Source organism: Magallana gigas, chromosome 8, assembly GCF_963853765.1.
Source record: "Magallana gigas chromosome 8, xbMagGiga1.1, whole genome shotgun sequence".
Classification (NCBI taxonomy): domain Eukaryota; kingdom Metazoa; phylum Mollusca; class Bivalvia; order Ostreida; family Ostreidae; genus Magallana; species Magallana gigas.
The window spans coordinates 21,246,298-21,262,883 of record NC_088860.1 but is presented as its reverse complement, the minus strand read 5'-3'; the positions used below and the strand labels follow the sequence as shown (position 1 = coordinate 21,262,883).

Sequence of the window (16,586 nt, the reverse complement as noted above, 5' to 3'; positions counted from 1 at the left end):
TTCTTATTCATATTTGAATATTCTGCTTGAGTTGTTGATACATGTACATTTACGCATCACAATCTTATTTCAGGCACACGCTCGGCTGCAGTGAAATCAAGTTAATTACTTAATGATTAATATACGTCCAGTATAATGAGTAACACATTTCCTTTCAACTATCCACCATAATTTAAATAGGATTAAAGTGCGTCTATTCGGGTTTTTTTCAATACAAAATCAATATCATTATTTCCTTTTCCGGGTTGTGACTGCTAATCCAAAATGGAATATCTCATGATATAAACATGATAAAGGGAGTGTGAGATTGCTCACATTAAATTATTTATTAATCTATGAAAACAGGAAGAAGATCGGTGAATAAGGCGTAAAAAAAGCCCAGTTGAGGCCAGATAAGATACCATGCAAAACAACATGTAAGAAATACAAAGAAATGATTCATTATTATAAACTTGGTTATAAATTCTGTCATCGATAGCCATGCAGTGCATTTTTCGCTATTTACATATCATGAATAATGTTTGATGTTTTAGATAACAAATAAACCTGTTTTGATGAAATAAATTTTTTAAGTGTTTCATGAAGACCCCCCCCCCTTTTTTTATTTAAATTTAGCGCGCTTTTACACGAACAAATGTAACTCCTTTTTTACGCAAGTGTTCCATAAGTATGGGCAAATAACTCACATTGAGTAATACAATATGTTATCAACTTTCATCTATCGATAATTAATTAACCATGAGTAGTTGGTCTTTGCCCTTTATTTGTTTCTACAACTTATGTGTCTTTTATTGAATTTCATTCGCATGGGCGTTTACCAAGGTTCAGTGCAATCGGACGGCATTGTTTGTAAACAAAGACTCTGATATGAGCTGAATCGCTCACTTGCAATGGCATGTAGCTGTGAACATTCAATAGTGATGAATATATCATCATTTTGTCCGTGTTGTGGTCAGATTAAATATACATTACGAAATATACCGTAGCAGGTAAGGGTAAGTTTCAAAGGTAATTTATTAAATTTTTTATTCAGTTCGAATTTCCTCGGTAATTATGGCTAAATTATGAAAACAATAATAAATTGAGTCATAGACATGATACTGACCAGCACTACTATCACAGCATGCTACAAAATATTTTTTGGGTAAAAGAAAAGATCATTTTTTCACATAACGTGGAGATTATGATTTAGACTGTTAAGGAGAGAACCATTCTGTCTTTCTGCATTTTGTCTATAAATTGGAATTCAATGCACATTATGCAGAAACCCAAATACTGACCAAAAGGTCAGTAATAATATATATGCTTATATACTGATATAGTAGCCTTTTTAGATAAGTCAAATTACAGTTCTCCCAATCATTTCAGATGCATTATTAATTAATCTGTACATGTTTCCTCTAATACATGTAATTCAACTTTTCATTGGTAAGGGTTAATAATAATGTTCACAAATCAATGTTTTAATAGACCCCTTCACGATAACTGCGGTACTGCTATCTTGCAGGGCAAAATGATATACTTTGCGAAATTTCAGTAGATAGATAATTAAATGATGTAAATGAAACAATTGACATTACGACACATTTCACCAAACTATGTCATTTTGCCCTGCAAAAGATCAGTACCCCAGTTACCGTAAAGGGGTTAATTGTGATTAATGTACTGCCTAAGTAAGGATCAAACCTAAAAATAAGTACTTTGATAGAAATTATGAGCAGACCAACATTTTTCAAGCAAGAATTTGTATCATACTTGTCTTAAAATGAAATTTTATTTTTTAAATTAAAAGCCTTTTGTTTAATACACATTCATTTGATAGATTTAGGATTTAAATCTGCATGATCTTATCATCCGTCAGTGTGTAGTGGAGAAGTACAAGTCATGTACTTTAAATACATGAAATTTGGATTTCTTGGAATTTTTGCAAACCTGATAGAGATATTGGTTCAGGGATTTGTTTTTTCTAATGCTTTAAATTTGGAGGATCCAGCATAAATCCTCAGTTTCCTCAGAATACTTGGGATGAACATGTATGTAATTATGATTCATCATGATATTATAGCTGTGTATTGGTACACTGTATTAATTATAATGTTAAGTAAAACTGAAAAAAATAAAAATATGCTTATTGAGGTATGGTACAACATATGATGTATCAACTGTAATATATAATGATAAGTTGTTTACTTTATTAGGCATGACCTTGCTGGAAAAATGGATTTAGGATGTAACATGGAGTTCAATTTCCCCGAACCAGGCCAGTTAAATGATTCAGTTTTTGGAGGAGGTAACTCCAGCATTGCTGACAAATTGGACCTTGGGACAGGGCAACTTTTGGATACTGTTTCTGGGACGAATCAGTGTGTTGGTCACCATGACAATGCAGATAAACATCTCTCCGCCTCAGATTTTCATCTTGATCTTGGTCCTGCAAATGATTTGGTCACAACCTCAGATTTTCCTCTGGTTAACCCAGTTACAGACATGGGAACTGATGCGGTGGAGGACTGTAGTGAGGGATACAGCATCGTTAATGCTGCTTTGGAAGGAGGAGGTATGTTACCCAAACAACCTATTCCTACATCAAATACCTTAAACTTGGGAAATGTGACAAATATACAACCTATTCAGCTCAATCAAGCCAATTTGCTGGGAATGCCAGCTATACAGGTGATCCCAATAGAAAACATGCAATTATTGTCCTCTATAAAATCAATGGGACATTGTCAAAACCTCCAGTCATCTTCTGCGAATCAAATTCAACAGCAAAACTCTAACTCTTCTCAAATGATACACAGCAATTCTCCAGCCGCAGTGTTGCTGGGAAATGTTCTCTTGTTGCAATCTTTACCCAGCCAAATAAACCAGAGTAGTATTACATACTCTAGCATTTCCTCTCATACCCAACAAGGTATCACTACTCCAAATCAGATCTTGCAGATTTCTAGTGACCAGAACACAGCTGTGTCCATTCAAAGCACATTAACTGCCAATTCATCTTGTGGGAAAGTGAACACTGAGATATTGGATGAAGGCATGACCATCAAAACTCTCTTGCAAAAAAGTAACAGACATGCATGCATGCAGATCAGGAGGCAGGAATCCTCAAATTTTCAAGATAGCATGGATGGAATTCAACAGCAAGTTTTGTCTACTCATCAACATCAAAGAAAACCTTTGAAAGTATACATGGACAAACAGACTGACACAGAATCTCTAATTCAATCAAAAGAACCTTCGGACAACCAGAGGAACACCAAGATACTGGTGTATGGCAAAAACATTGCTCTGACATTTGACTGTCGGAATCAGAACTTTGTAATGGAGTCCCTTACAAAAGCCATGAAAGGGAATACTAGTCCATGTAACAAAGAAGTCAGCATTGAAATAGGAAAGCCATCTAATGTAGATGCAGATGTAGATAAGAAAGTTATGGAGGGTAACAGTAAGTCAAGGGAGGTGAAGTATGTGTCCATTTTGAATCCCCCTGCTCCAAAGAAAGTCAAGACCGAGTCTTCGGTTGTACTTATTGCGAAGAGTCCAGACAAAGACACTGAAGGCAAAGAACATCAGACTAGAAAATCTCTGTCAGCTTCGATAGAAAATATGTCTAACTCAAAGGAAATTCAAATTGAGAAAGATGCTATCTTAACTGAGTGTGACGGTCAGCTGTCCCACCAAACAGGTGGTGGAGAATCTGGAGGAGAAAATGCGGACAAGATGGCGGTTCTGTCGGTGGTGAAGAGGGACCAGAAGTGTGAGGAGGTGGAGCCAGAAGACGAGGACCGCGTGTACAAATGTGACCTGTGTAGTGCTTCCTTCAGCAGGGTGGGAAACTACACCCGACATAGAATGATCCACACAGTCAATACACAGGTACTGTACAGTGTACACAGTGTTGTTATTGTCCATTCACAATTTTCTAACAAATTAATGATTCTGTTTCTCATTGAACTTCTCCAAACACTTATTTGGAGAATTTTTTTTAATCTTTGATGTAGTCCTGCCTTAAAAATAAAAGGCAAATGAAGGTGAAAATAAATCTTAGATAAAAAAAAAAATGACCTGTTTTATGTGAATGTATAAGTCAGTGTTTTGATTGAGAATTACATGTAAATTTCAAGTAATTCAAAGTAATTTTTCTGAAAGTCATTTAAAAGTGCTGGATAATATGTATACCAGTATGATCTATTAATATTTACTAGACCATGTGCTATTTACAGGACAACTATAGATACAAGTGTAGTGAGTGTGGCAGACTCTTTCTACAGCGCTGTGATATGAAAAGACACATGTTGATACACACAAAGCAAGAGCCACACAGGTGTACAGTCTGTGACAAAGGTAATTATGAGACAAACTATACATTGTTATTTGATACACAGAAATTAAACAAACCACGAAGAAGGTACTCTTTGGGTCCATTTATATTTTGGGAAAATATATATATATACCGTACAAAAATATATATGAACTGTAGCTTATTTGGGGGGGGGGGGGGATTTGTCTTCCTACTTTTCCTTTGTTCTAGGCATGATTTCTGAATTGAATTCAATGTATTTCTATTCAGGTTACATTAGAAAGAGTGATTTAGTGGTTCACATGAGATTCCACTCCAAGGAGAGAGCCTACAAATGCAACCACTGTGAAAAGCAGTTCTTTCAATCAGGTATTAAACTTTTATTATATGTTAAAAAAAAAAAATTTGGGGGGGGGGTGGGATTGAAAATTGTATAATTATTTTCCAAGCATGTGGAAATATAGAAAATTAGATGAATAAAGACTGTTTTGATACATGTATACTCTTTAAGGCATTCTCATAAGAATATAATACCTTTTGTCAATTGATCATAAACATTTCATTTTGCCAGGTGACCTTAACCGCCATGTAAGGAATGTTCACCTGTTGGCCCCACTTCTGAAGTGTGGCCACTGTAACAGACAGTTTGTGAAGGAGTCCACATTGATCCGACACATGCAGACTACTCACAAAGACATCATCATCAAGTCACTGCGGGATAAGCTGGATAAAACACCCTCGTAAGTACAGAAAACTCAATACACATAATATGGTCGCAGGAATAATAAGATCAGTATGTCTTGGATAACTGGGGTAATAAGTCTAGAATAACTGGAGTAGTTTGTCAAAGATTACTTCTGTAGTTTAGGATAATTTGAGAAGTAAGTCGAAGAAGACTTGGGTAGTAAGTCCAGGATAACTGAAGTAGTATGTCAAGGATAACTGTAGTAGTATGTCAAGGATAACTGAAGTAGTATGTCAAGGATAACTGCAGTAGTATGTCAAGGATAACTGAAGTAGTAACTCAAGAAGCACTTGACTAGTACGTCAAAGATAACTTGAGTAGCAAGTCAAGGAGAGCTTAAGTAGTAAATAAAGCAAAAAAAAATAAATATAAATAATAAATACTATAAAATCCAAATCATTTGCATAATTTTTTATATGCAGATATTTTTGCAGAAGAACGGATTTCCTTTATTACTTATCATTTTTATAATGTATTAAATTAATAAAGTCTTGAAGTATTTTCTTGACTCTTAACTCTTTGAAGAATTTTTTGATGTTTTTGTTTTGTTTACAATCATTTTAAACAGTGACAAACAGTCATCAGCAAACTTGGCTACAAGTACAGTACCAAGGACTGGTCATACAAATTCTGGAGTGCACCAGGAGAACCAAACAAAGGGGAACCAGACAAGCACTTCCTGCTGAAGAAACTCTTCAGAGTTATCCATCTTAGTATGGGTTAAATTTCCACAAAATACTTTAATTCATGAAATAAAATTTGGCATTCAGGGAGATATATAGAATACTAACTGACACTTATCTCAGTTTGATAGATTTCTGTGATATTAGTGATGTATATTCAGGATGTGCATGCTTTACATGGGTTTTAAATTTATTAAATATTAGTGTGATGATTGAAAAGAGTACATATACATTAAAAAGGTTGAATGGTTGTTTTTTGCAATTTTTGGACAGTCTTAATCATTGTGTACCAAAAAAAAAATCATATCTTAATTAAGATTTTTAAGGTAGATCTGATAGGTAATTTGTTGACCACTCGGCATCCTGTAGTTACTTTCTTTAAAAAAAAAAAGCAAAATTTATGTTTCTGTATTCTGTAAAATGGTGCTTGGTTAATATTTGTCAACAAATGTATCATTTTTTGTTGTTTAGAAAAATATGACAAAGGCCGCATGCAATCTTTGTGAAAAATGAATATTGTTATTGAGTGATGAATACAGTTGTTTTTAAGAAAAATGTGATTTTGTCAAATTTCTGGCTGTATTGTTGTTTTGTGTTAATATTAATGGTATCCAAGATTAGATATACTTGATATTTTACAAGTATATTTTTGTTTAGTAGTTTTTTTAAACTATTTTTTTCCGAAGATCTCAGTGTTTAAAAGCTTTGTATGTTAAAATAGCTTGATATGCTTTATAATTCTTGTATTTTGCTTGATTTGCAAAAATGTATTTTTTATTGCTTAATTGTCTTGATTTCGATATCTATATGAATAATGTTTGCATTATTGTTTCTGTTGGAACATCGCTCTCTCTTTATTACATGAAGTTCACTTAAGAGGACTCGATGGTTGTGGCCATTTTTAGACTGTATTGATCTCCTTTAGAAGGAGAGCCCTATTTAAAATGTAGAAAATACACAAATTTTAAAGGTAAAATATAGATAGGGTTTTTCTTTACTTAACAATATATTAGAGCTCAACAAATCGTATCTTAAACTTTAAGGTAGATTTGATGGTAAATTTGTTGACCATTCAGCCTCCGTAAGTTCACTTATTTCAACCTTTATTAATGTCACTTAATGTGGCATTTTATAGTTTCTCAGTCGATCATAATATTTATAACAAAATTTTTGTAAGGAGAATTATGTTTAAAATCTGAATTATCAATTGTCTTAAAAAAATATTATTTTCTCTGGCAAAAATCATAAAATGTCAAGTTAAACATTTTGTAAACTTTGACTCAATCTCTAAAACATATATATTAAAACATGTGAAATATATATATATATATATATATATATATATATATATATATATATATATATATATATATATATATTAATTTCATGAGGTGTTTTCCTTTTCTTTTAAGCTTGCCTTTCTTTGTATGTAAAGTTTAGACACGTTTGAGTTGAAAATTTTATTTTTAATTTTTATGTATAAATGGTTAACTTGTGTATTTTTGAAAGATTCAGCAAGATTTGAATGAAAGAAGTCAAGTTACAAGCGAAAGACAGAGAGAAGAAGTTGTTGTTATGTAACAAAAAAACCTTGAGTCATGTTTGTTTTTACATGATGTTAGGTGATGGAATTACCATTTCTTTGACAAAACAGCCCGTGGTAAACAAGACAGCCTGATTAAATGGATTCATAAATTATTTTATCAACATCAAAAAGGACTTTTAGAATGAAACTTGTACCAATACAACATATATGTAAAACAATAACAAGACTCGAGCTTTGTTTACAAAACAAAGATTTCTCACCTCTGAAACTCGCTTGGAATTTAATATTTTACAAAGCATTAAAAACATCCATATTGGCCATTCTAGACATTAAAAATGATAAAAAATAAATTTTGAAATGAATTAGCTCAAACCGTGTCAAAGCCCTTAGAAATATGGGTACTCTCTGTCTTAATAATTTATGCCTTGCTTGTCATGAATTGATGACATTTTATTTATTCACTGTACATGATTGTGGGAGTTTTCCCTCTGACAGTGCTTATGTTTGGCTGCATATTCGTATATTTAGGGTTGTGCAATATTATTTTTTATTTTGATTATTTAATCTTTTCTTTTTTGGGATGCATTTTTAAAGGCATTTTAAAATTTATTTCATACAATTGGAATAAAATCAGTCAGTTTCATATATTTGTATTTTGTTCGATACTCCTCGACTATTGCGTAAAAAAATCACTATGTCAGAAAAATATTTTTAATAACATATAACAATTAACAAAATATGTCAGTGTTAGTTACAATGATGAAATGTTAAGTTATTTTATGACCTTTCTAGAGTAATGGGTTATTTCTCGTTCTTCAAATATAAATTAAACTTTTCTTCACACTTTAAAAGATTTAACAATAAACGTGTAGAGCACATGGTCGCTCTAGCATCATTTTCATGTACATGTATATTGTTGTTCATATTGTTTTTCTGCGTAAAATAGTATTAATGGGTGTTAGAGCAAGTACCACTTGATGATTGCAATTGAAATACCTGACAAGAATATACCAATTTTGCTTTAATACGGATATTTGTATTGCACAAGTGTGAATTAATAACTATGACAAAGTATAATTTTAATAGTAATATGATGATAATTAATGATATAAGATTTGAAGGAGTCTTAGTTCTCCCGAATTAAAGTTAAATTTTTAAGCGAGCTGTTGTCTGTCAATCAGTCTGTAAACCTTTCACATTTTCATTATTTCTTCTCTAGAAACACTTTGCAGAATTTAATCGACCAAACTTATTACAAATCATCCTTCTGAATTTTTAAATAAAGGGTCTAACCTTTTCCAAAGAAAGGGAATATAATCAACTTAACAGAGAAATTAGAGTGTGTGTCTTAAAAATTCTTCATATGAACCACTTCGCTAGAAATGCCAATATTTACATCAAAGCTTCCATGTTAAGTGAAAATTTTAAATTGCTAAAACAGCGACCACCGGACCAATAGTGGGACCCAAGAGGGGTTCAAAGTTCAAGATCGAGATATATAGAAAATCTTTTAAAAATCACCTTTCAAGAACTTCACAGCTACATTTTGTGGTATTACTTTGCAAGCATCCTCAGTACGGGTAAATTTAAAAATATTTAAATCATACCCGGCCAATACTGGGGCTCAAAGTTTAACATATATAAAATAATATTTAAAATTACAATGCAACAATTTGTGATATTAGTATGCAAGCATCCTCATGATCAGTGCAAATTCTGAATTGTTCAAATCATTATCTTTGGCCAAATATTGGGACAACAGGATGGGTTCAAAATAGAAAAAAGGAAACATAAGAAACTAGTAATCTTTTGATTGTTCAAAAGTTAAAAAAAATCTTTTTTTTCTAGCAATCATTGTAAAAATTAAGCTCCTAATCATGGTTTATTTTCCAAAAAGTCGATTTTAACGTCCACGGACTTATTAGACGTTTCGTCCAAGCCTTCAACGGTGATCTTGGTTGCTCCAAACTTAAACTTTGCCTTTACTCTCCTTCTGGTGCCCCCGCTGGTGTCTGGCATAGGAACAGTCAGATATCCTATCTTCTTGCATCCCTCATCGTCAGTATATTGTGGTTCTACTGTGTTGCTGGCAAACACACCCAATCCAACTGAAGTTTGGTCCTCATATATTGGAAAGTAGGTTTTCTCTATCTCTTCATTGCAATGAATTAGCTTTCCTTGATTAACAAAAATGTCGAACATGTCAGTACAGTACTCTTTTCCGTTAAGTAGTTTCTTTTTCGATTCAGGGTGTTTGTTCTTAATAAAAGCAGTGTTTGTACCTACGCCATACGTATACTTTACCATTCTGGCAGCAATAATTTCTGGGTCTTGACCATAAAGAACAGCGCCTCTCACTACTGCCAATCCACATGCTTGAGGAATCACCACTGTACAACTCGGGAATGAAGTTTTGATTCTCGTTTGAAGTAGCTCACTTTCGGAAAACCCTCCCACCATGATGATGACCTTGGTACCTTCGGTTGTGTCAGAAACTAGCATTTCCTCAACTTTCACTACTATTTTGTCTACTACTTTGTTAAAAAACTTCTCAAACTGTGCGACTTTAATTTGAAGCTTGTCTCTTTTCAATTCCACTTCATTTTTCAATCCTTGTTCTTCCGCCCGCTTTGCAATATCATCAGATATTTCCAAAAGAGTTTGTGGAATCTGAATACGTACGCTCTTTCCTGTCTGCCTTTGCCTTTTCTTTTTTTCAAAAAATCGAAATAATTCGATATAGTCTCCGGTGTATTTCATACGGAATGCCTCAATAATGGGTTTGGAAACAATTCCTTCCAGCATCTGTTTAAACTCTTCGTCCACATAAATCCCTCCCCAATCGCCTCCTTGTGCCCTGTTTATCTCCTGTAGCTTTCCATCTTCTCTCACTTCTTGCATCGCCATGTCGATAGTACCACCTATTGCCCCAATTGATAAACAGATCAGTTGGTTGAAAAAACTTTTCTGGTTGAATTTACATTGAATAATAAAATCTTTTTTATATGAAAGTGTGTCAAACGAAATATTATGAATAGATATAATTATATGTATTTGTATATCATAAAAAGACATCAATTTGATAAACTTATTTAACTTGAAAAAAAAGCCAACTTGTTAAATCATGCAGGTATACTCATATACCTCCAGCATCTAGCACAAGAAATCTACGGCCTGGTTTCATAGTGTCCAAGGCTTCATTGTCCCTCTCTATCTGGAGCCATTTGCAATAAATGGCTGCAGCCTCTGGTTCCAAGCATATGAGGAGAGACTCCTTTGAAATTCCGGCCTACCGTTGATAACAATAAAAATCACGTAAAGATTTTTTTATACTGATTATCATAATCGATTATTTTGTTACAATTTGTTGATACATTACACGTTCAGCTGCTTCCTCCATGAGCTGTTTTGCTGGCTCGTCCCAGATGGCTGGCACTGTCAACACCCAAGTAACGTACTTGTCCAAAGGCAAAATTGTTACTTGTAAATTCCTCTTCTGAAATTTCTCAACGAATTCATCCTTAAGGTATTTGATGGAACATGTAAAGACATCCATAGCTGGCAATTCTTTATCTCTAATGTCTTTTATCACAGTATGTCTTGTCAATTTCTGAAAAAAATGTTAATTTTCCTTTGGAGAGATAACGGGGTTTAAACTTTTAAGATATGGACAATATGTAATAATAATTAAAAGTCAAAAACCTCAAGTGATTTGATATTCAGTAAGTTATTATTACATTAGCATTACAGACCAGCAATGTTCAATTCATTGTCATGTTATGTTCAAATGCATTGCATTTTCTTACTGGACTCACCAATTTTCCATCTTTGTCGTAAAGCATCATCTTAAATCGGCGAAAATAGTAATGTTCCTTCCTCTCTTCGTCGGTCATCCTACTATAGTCATTTTCTGCATTATAACCAAAACTGACAAATTTCTTGTCTTTGTCAAGTAACAGAGTCGTTGGTGTTTTATCCGATACAAAATCACCACAATTCCAATGATCTGTGGAAATTCTATTTAAATGATCTTTTTTGTCTTTCAAAAAATCAGAACGGAAAGAAAAGGCGTAGCCGGAGTACGTTGTACCAAAATCTATGGCCACCACAACGGTGTGATTTCTCGTTTTAAATGACATCGTTGCAAATAAAATTATATTTTCCCTTTTTGTGTGAAAGTTTCTACAAAAAGACACGAATCATAAAAAAATATTGCACATGTGAATTAAAGGTAAGATGATTTTAAACGAAAACTTAATAGTGATAGTCAAATTTCTTGGATTTAGGATTTTTTTTAGCCTACATGTTTACACTAAAATTGATATCCGTCCGATTCCTATAAAGTAAAAGCTTCATAATATCGGGGGCTTTTTAAAGCACTTCTTGCCTTTTTACATATAGTTTCTAAATCATTTCAGAAAATTAGGTACCAAAGAAACATCACTAAAGAATCCCTATGACTTCATTCAGTAAACAACAAAAAGTATAATTCAAACCTGTGCTAAATAGCAATCATATTCTAGAACTTTAAAATGTCTCTCCCTTCGTTTTGAACTTGTACCCCCCCCCCCTCCCCCCACACGACACACGTCTTACCATTTCGTTATTAGATATAAGTTTTATCTTCATTCCTGTCGACGTTTTCTTTAGTTGTTGACATTTTCAAATTAATTTAAAGTGATCTCTTTTTTGTAATATCATCTGAGAATCCCAGTAATTAAACGTTTGGTAGTCGAACGTAAGGAAACTACAGTTATTTGATTAAGATTGCCTTTCTGCTTTAAAATCATTTCACGTAATGTATAATATGATGTTTTGAGTAGAAATATATATGGGTGGCAACTCCCCATCCGTGCCACCAGTTCTTTCAGTCATGCAGTAGTTCATTTAATGAATCAATTAATTAAGACCCTGATCCCGCAATCAAGAGTCCTTTCCCCAAGCCCAAAACTAACTGAAAATAGACTTAAAATCAACACAATGTTTAAAGTAATATCCATTGTGGATTTGTACGCCTAATATACTAGTAACTACAGAAGATATATAACTGGATTGAATTATGATTTTAACTCTTTTATCTAATCAAACCCAAAAGTAAATCTATCAAACAATTGACAATCACAGTGATGGAAACGAGAACCCCCACCCCCTCCCCTCCCTGTTTTTTTCGCAGACATCATTCTTAAATATACTTATAAAAATTGAATAATCATGGGGTTGCCCCCTCCCCTCCAGCTTTTTTGCGATCAAGAAGTGACAAATGGAAGTGAAAAAAAGAAAATCAACAATGAAATTGAAGGTAAAGGAATGCTACGGACACCCCCCCCCCCTATTAGCATTTTCATGACTCTGATTGTTTTCTACGTGCCTGCCAAAAACAAACTACTGTGGAATCATTGAATTTCATGGGGGCCAATTTTCATGGATTGCTTAAATTTTACAAGTTCTTGGGGATGTAATTTCGTGTATTCCCTTAAACCTACAAAGGAAATATGACTTTATTACCTTAATTCATTAATTCGTGGAGGATGTTAATTCGTGGATAAGAGGTACCCACGAATTCCATGAAAATTGAGCCACCATGAAATCTAATGATTCCACAGTAGTTGTGGTGGTTATGCACACACTACTGAGGTGACATAAAAAACAAAACCGAAAGTACAAATTACATATTTCATAAATTATTTCTTAATGTTATTCATTTTATTTAGTTCTAAACAGTTCTTCAAACATTGCAGGTACCTCTCTGTTATTATGATTTATATTGTTAGGTACATTTACTTAACTGTGTATGTATTCATGCATCATGTACATAATCATATACATTGCATGTACCTATTATTAGGAATTATCATATACTGTTTCTATAACTAAGATAATAATAAACAATTCTATTGTACAGACTAAATCTAGATGATAAAAAATAAACGATATACATAAAGGATGTCAGTAATGATTAAAACCTACCTTTAAAGAGCCAATTTCAAAGGAGTTTAGATATTATTACTTCCAAGTTTACGTGTTCATATGACTTGCATTTGTTGACATAGTTTTGTCGGATCAACAGATATACGGTTATAAGATGAGATATAAATCAAAGTACTGAGAGTACTGAAAGACGGGGTCTTGAAAGTTTGAATTTGTAATTGTCCTGGATTTCCTCGAATATGCTTCCAAAATTTATGAGTTTGAATTATTTGTTACAATCTATGTTAATTCGGCTTTTTTGCAATTGTCTGATACTTTGTCTAAATTTTACTCTATCCCGGCCTTCATAATTGTAGAAAATTGACACAACGGTATATTATGTAAAATAAGACCCCAAGGAAAATTTTTAAAAATTACTACTTACCGGTAAAATCAAACAACTATATCAAAGTAGATAATTTTAATCATTAGATTTGTTCAATTTTGTGATCCAAGGGAAAATCCACAAGTGGACGGTATCTGTAATTAAAAGTTTTATGAAAACCCCGAAAACTCTAAAACTGCTGAATTAACAAACAAAGTGAACATTTGTATACCGATAACAAACACAGGCACATGACGTTAGAAATATTTTTTTTACAATAAGATTCCAAGAACTTTGACAATAAAAAGATTTGTCACGGTCGCCATTATGATTTTTAAGACCGACTTATCTAACACGATTTTCTTCATTTGCGATTCATGCAAAATTAATAGGTAAAAATAAATCCGTCCGCCACTTACTACTTTTTGTGTAAACCCGTGCATCACCTACAAGAATTACGATACAACCGTTCCTTTCATTAAAAATCATACTCCGAAAATCAGAGACATACATAACAGAGATTGTCAACTCCGCCATAAGCGTGTACATGTTACGGGACCAACCTTACTTTGAGAACTACAAGTGCAACAGCAATCTTGTATAATTAAGTCATTAAATTTGAACCTGATAGTAAACATGAACATGAACCTGTAAATATTTTAAGCATGTTTTATTTATGAAATATTTACAAAAACTCTTTATTTAGTTTTTAAATTACTTTTTTGAAACTTATTGACTTTTCACAAAGTAATGGTAATGCATTACTTTACTCATGTAATGGTAATGTGATGCATTACTTCAAGAAAATTAAGTAATGGTAATGGTAATTTAATGCCCTAATACATGAAGTAATGGTAATGTAATGCATTATTTTAGAATGTAATTCACCCCAAGCCTGATTCCAACTAAGCCGGAAAACATGAACATTAACATTTAACTTGGTTCTTCAATCGATAAGATTGTATATATTATATGATATATAAGTCTTCCAAACTGTATGATATATTATACATTTTACTTACAATGCATTGTTTAAAATTTTAATTCAATTTAATCAACTAAAGAGCCAACGAACGAGAAGGCAAATTCAGACTTTTTTTATTTTCTTTGTACAAAATTCCTTTAGAGACGCCAATGAAACACCTATTTAATTTGTAAAACATCTGTGTATAACCCGTCCCGATTTTAACTTCGGCTTGCTAATGAAGTTTGGTAGTATTAAGGTGAAAGATTGTCAAAATAAAATTCACAACTTTTCAAAAATGGCACATTGCGTTTGGGAACTTTAATTTCGATTCCACCATCAACCTCTTCTATTGATTAATGAGCTCGTACACCAACTGAATCGTCAACGGCGCTGTGCATTCAGTTACGTAACTCATTCCACATTTGAACCCAACAAGAATATTTTGATCAATAAAACTATTTGTTTATTTTCTTAAATAGAATTTTGTTTATACACAGAGTACTTAAAAAGATTTAATGCGTGTTTTTGAAATACATATTTACTGAAATGCATGGAAACTTTCTGCACTATTTTCTTACGCGTAGACTCAATTCATGTGTTCTACGCGTGCCTTCCGGTTTGAGACTTCGGCTGACAGTAAACCAATAGACGGGGTCACGTGACCCCGTCTAAAAAGCACCAAAAATAACCAACGACACGAACAATAAAGTAAAATATTGTCAAATTTTCGGGACGGCTCGTCCCGAAAATTTGACAATATTTTACTTTATTGTTCTATATCTATAATTCAAATCATTCGCATAATTTTTTTTAAAATGCATATATTTTTGCAGAGTGTATTTCCTTTATTACTTATCATTTTTATAACGTATTAAATTAATAAAGTATTGGAGTATTAATTTGACTCTTTGAAGCATTGTTTTATGTTTTTGTTTTGTTTACAATCATTTTAAACACTGACAAACAGTCATCAGCAAACTTGGCTACAAGTACAGTACCGAGGACTGGTCATGCAAATTCTGGAGTGCACCAGGAGAACCAAACAAAGGGGAACCAGACAAGCACTTCCTGCTGAAGAAACTCTTCAGAGTTATCCATCTTAGTATGCGTCTCCACGAAATACTTTAATTCATAAAATAAAATTTGGAATTCAGGGAGATGAATAGAATAGAATACTAACTGACACTTGTCTCAGTTTGATAGATTTCTGTGATATCAGTGAAGTGTTTTCAGGATGTGCATGCTTTAAATGGGTCTTATTAATTATTAGTGTGATGATTGAAAAGAGAATATATACATTTAAAGGGTTTAATGGTTGTTTTTTGCAATTTTTGGACAGTCTTAATCATTGTTTATCCCCAAAAAATCATATCTAAATTAAGATCTGATAGGTGATTTGTTTACCACCTGACCTCCTGTAGTTACTTTCTTGAATAAAAGCAAAATTAAATATGTGTCTGTATTCTGTAAAATGGCACTTGGTTAATATTTGTCAACAAAAATATCAATTTTTTTCTTGAGAAAAATGTGTCAAAGGTTGCATGTAATCTTTGAGAAAAATGGATATTGTTATTGAGTGATGAATACAGTTGTTTTTAAGAAAAATTTGATTTTGTTGTCAGATTGCTGGATGTATTGTTTTTTGTGTGTTAATATTCATGGTATCCAAGATTAGATATACTTTGTATTTTACAAGTATATTTTTGTTTAGTAGTTTTTTAAACCATTTTTCTCAAAGATCTCAGTGATTAAAAGCTTTATATATTAAAATATCTTGATATGCATTATAATTCTTGTCTTTTGCTTGATTTGCAAAATTGGATTTTTATTGTTTAACTGTTTTGATTTCGATATCTATATAAATAATGTTTGTGTTAATGTTTCTGCTGAAACATCGCTCTCTCTTTATTACATAAAGTTTTCTTTTCAGGGCTCCATGGTTGTGGATAATTTTAGACTGTATTGATCTCCTTAGAAAAAGAGCTCTATGTAAAAATAAAGGAAAATACCGAATTTTAAAAGGTAAAATGTATGGGTTTTTTTCTTTATA

At 32.7% G+C, this 16,586-nt stretch overlaps 2 protein-coding genes across 4 annotated transcripts; one reads left to right on the top strand and one right to left on the bottom strand.

Annotated features, from left to right (window-relative positions):
- Positions 1–657: 657 nt before the first annotated feature.
- LOC117689910 (uncharacterized) lies at positions 658–7,030 on the top strand. 3 transcript variants are annotated; one of them, XM_034472414.2, is made up of 6 exons: positions 658–989; positions 2,199–3,879; positions 4,227–4,347; positions 4,574–4,672; positions 4,875–5,043; positions 5,617–7,029. In XM_034472414.2, the coding sequence occupies exons 2-6, from the start codon at positions 2,218–2,220 to the stop codon at positions 5,732–5,734; spliced, it is 2,169 nt and encodes a 722-aa protein (XP_034328305.2). In that variant the 5' UTR covers positions 658–989; positions 2,199–2,217; the 3' UTR covers positions 5,735–7,029. The 3 variants fall into 3 exon arrangements, with proteins under 3 accessions (XP_034328305.2, XP_034328303.2, XP_065925060.1); XM_034472412.2 differs by having other exon boundaries at positions 658–995; XM_066068988.1 differs by lacking the exon at positions 658–989 and adding an exon at positions 1,856–2,033 and having other exon boundaries at positions 5,617–7,030.
- Positions 7,031–7,997: 967 nt separating this feature from the next.
- LOC105340268 (heat shock 70 kDa protein 12A-like) lies at positions 7,998–11,460 on the bottom strand. The gene is made up of 4 exons (XM_066068985.1): positions 11,093–11,460; positions 10,657–10,887; positions 10,422–10,566; positions 7,998–10,198 (listed from the first exon to the last, which is right to left on the bottom strand). Exons 1-4 carry the CDS (start codon positions 11,414–11,416, stop codon positions 9,153–9,155), a joined length of 1,746 nt encoding a protein of 581 aa, XP_065925057.1. The 5' UTR covers positions 11,417–11,460; the 3' UTR covers positions 7,998–9,152.
- Positions 11,461–16,586: the final 5,126 nt, after the last annotated feature.

Bases quoted from the DNA above. Each gene is read 5' to 3' on its own strand.
- LOC105340268 (XM_066068985.1), bottom strand. From the start codon at position 11,416: ATGTCATTTAAAACGAGAAATCACACCGTTGTGGTGGCCATAGATTTT. The intron at 10,567-10,656 runs GTAATGTATCAA...TATCAACGGTAG, and splicing joins TGGAGGAAGCAGCTGAACGT to GCCGGAATTTCAAAGGAGTC. The intron at 10,199-10,421 runs GTATATGAGTAT...TTGGGGCAATAG, and splicing joins TCTTGTGCTAGATGCTGGAG to GTGGTACTATCGACATGGCG.
- LOC117689910 (XM_066068988.1), top strand. The intron at 4,673-4,874 runs GTATTAAACTTT...TCATTTTGCCAG, and splicing joins AAAGCAGTTCTTTCAATCAG to GTGACCTTAACCGCCATGTA. The intron at 5,044-5,616 runs GTAAGTACAGAA...CATTTTAAACAG, and splicing joins AAGCTGGATAAAACACCCTC to TGACAAACAGTCATCAGCAA.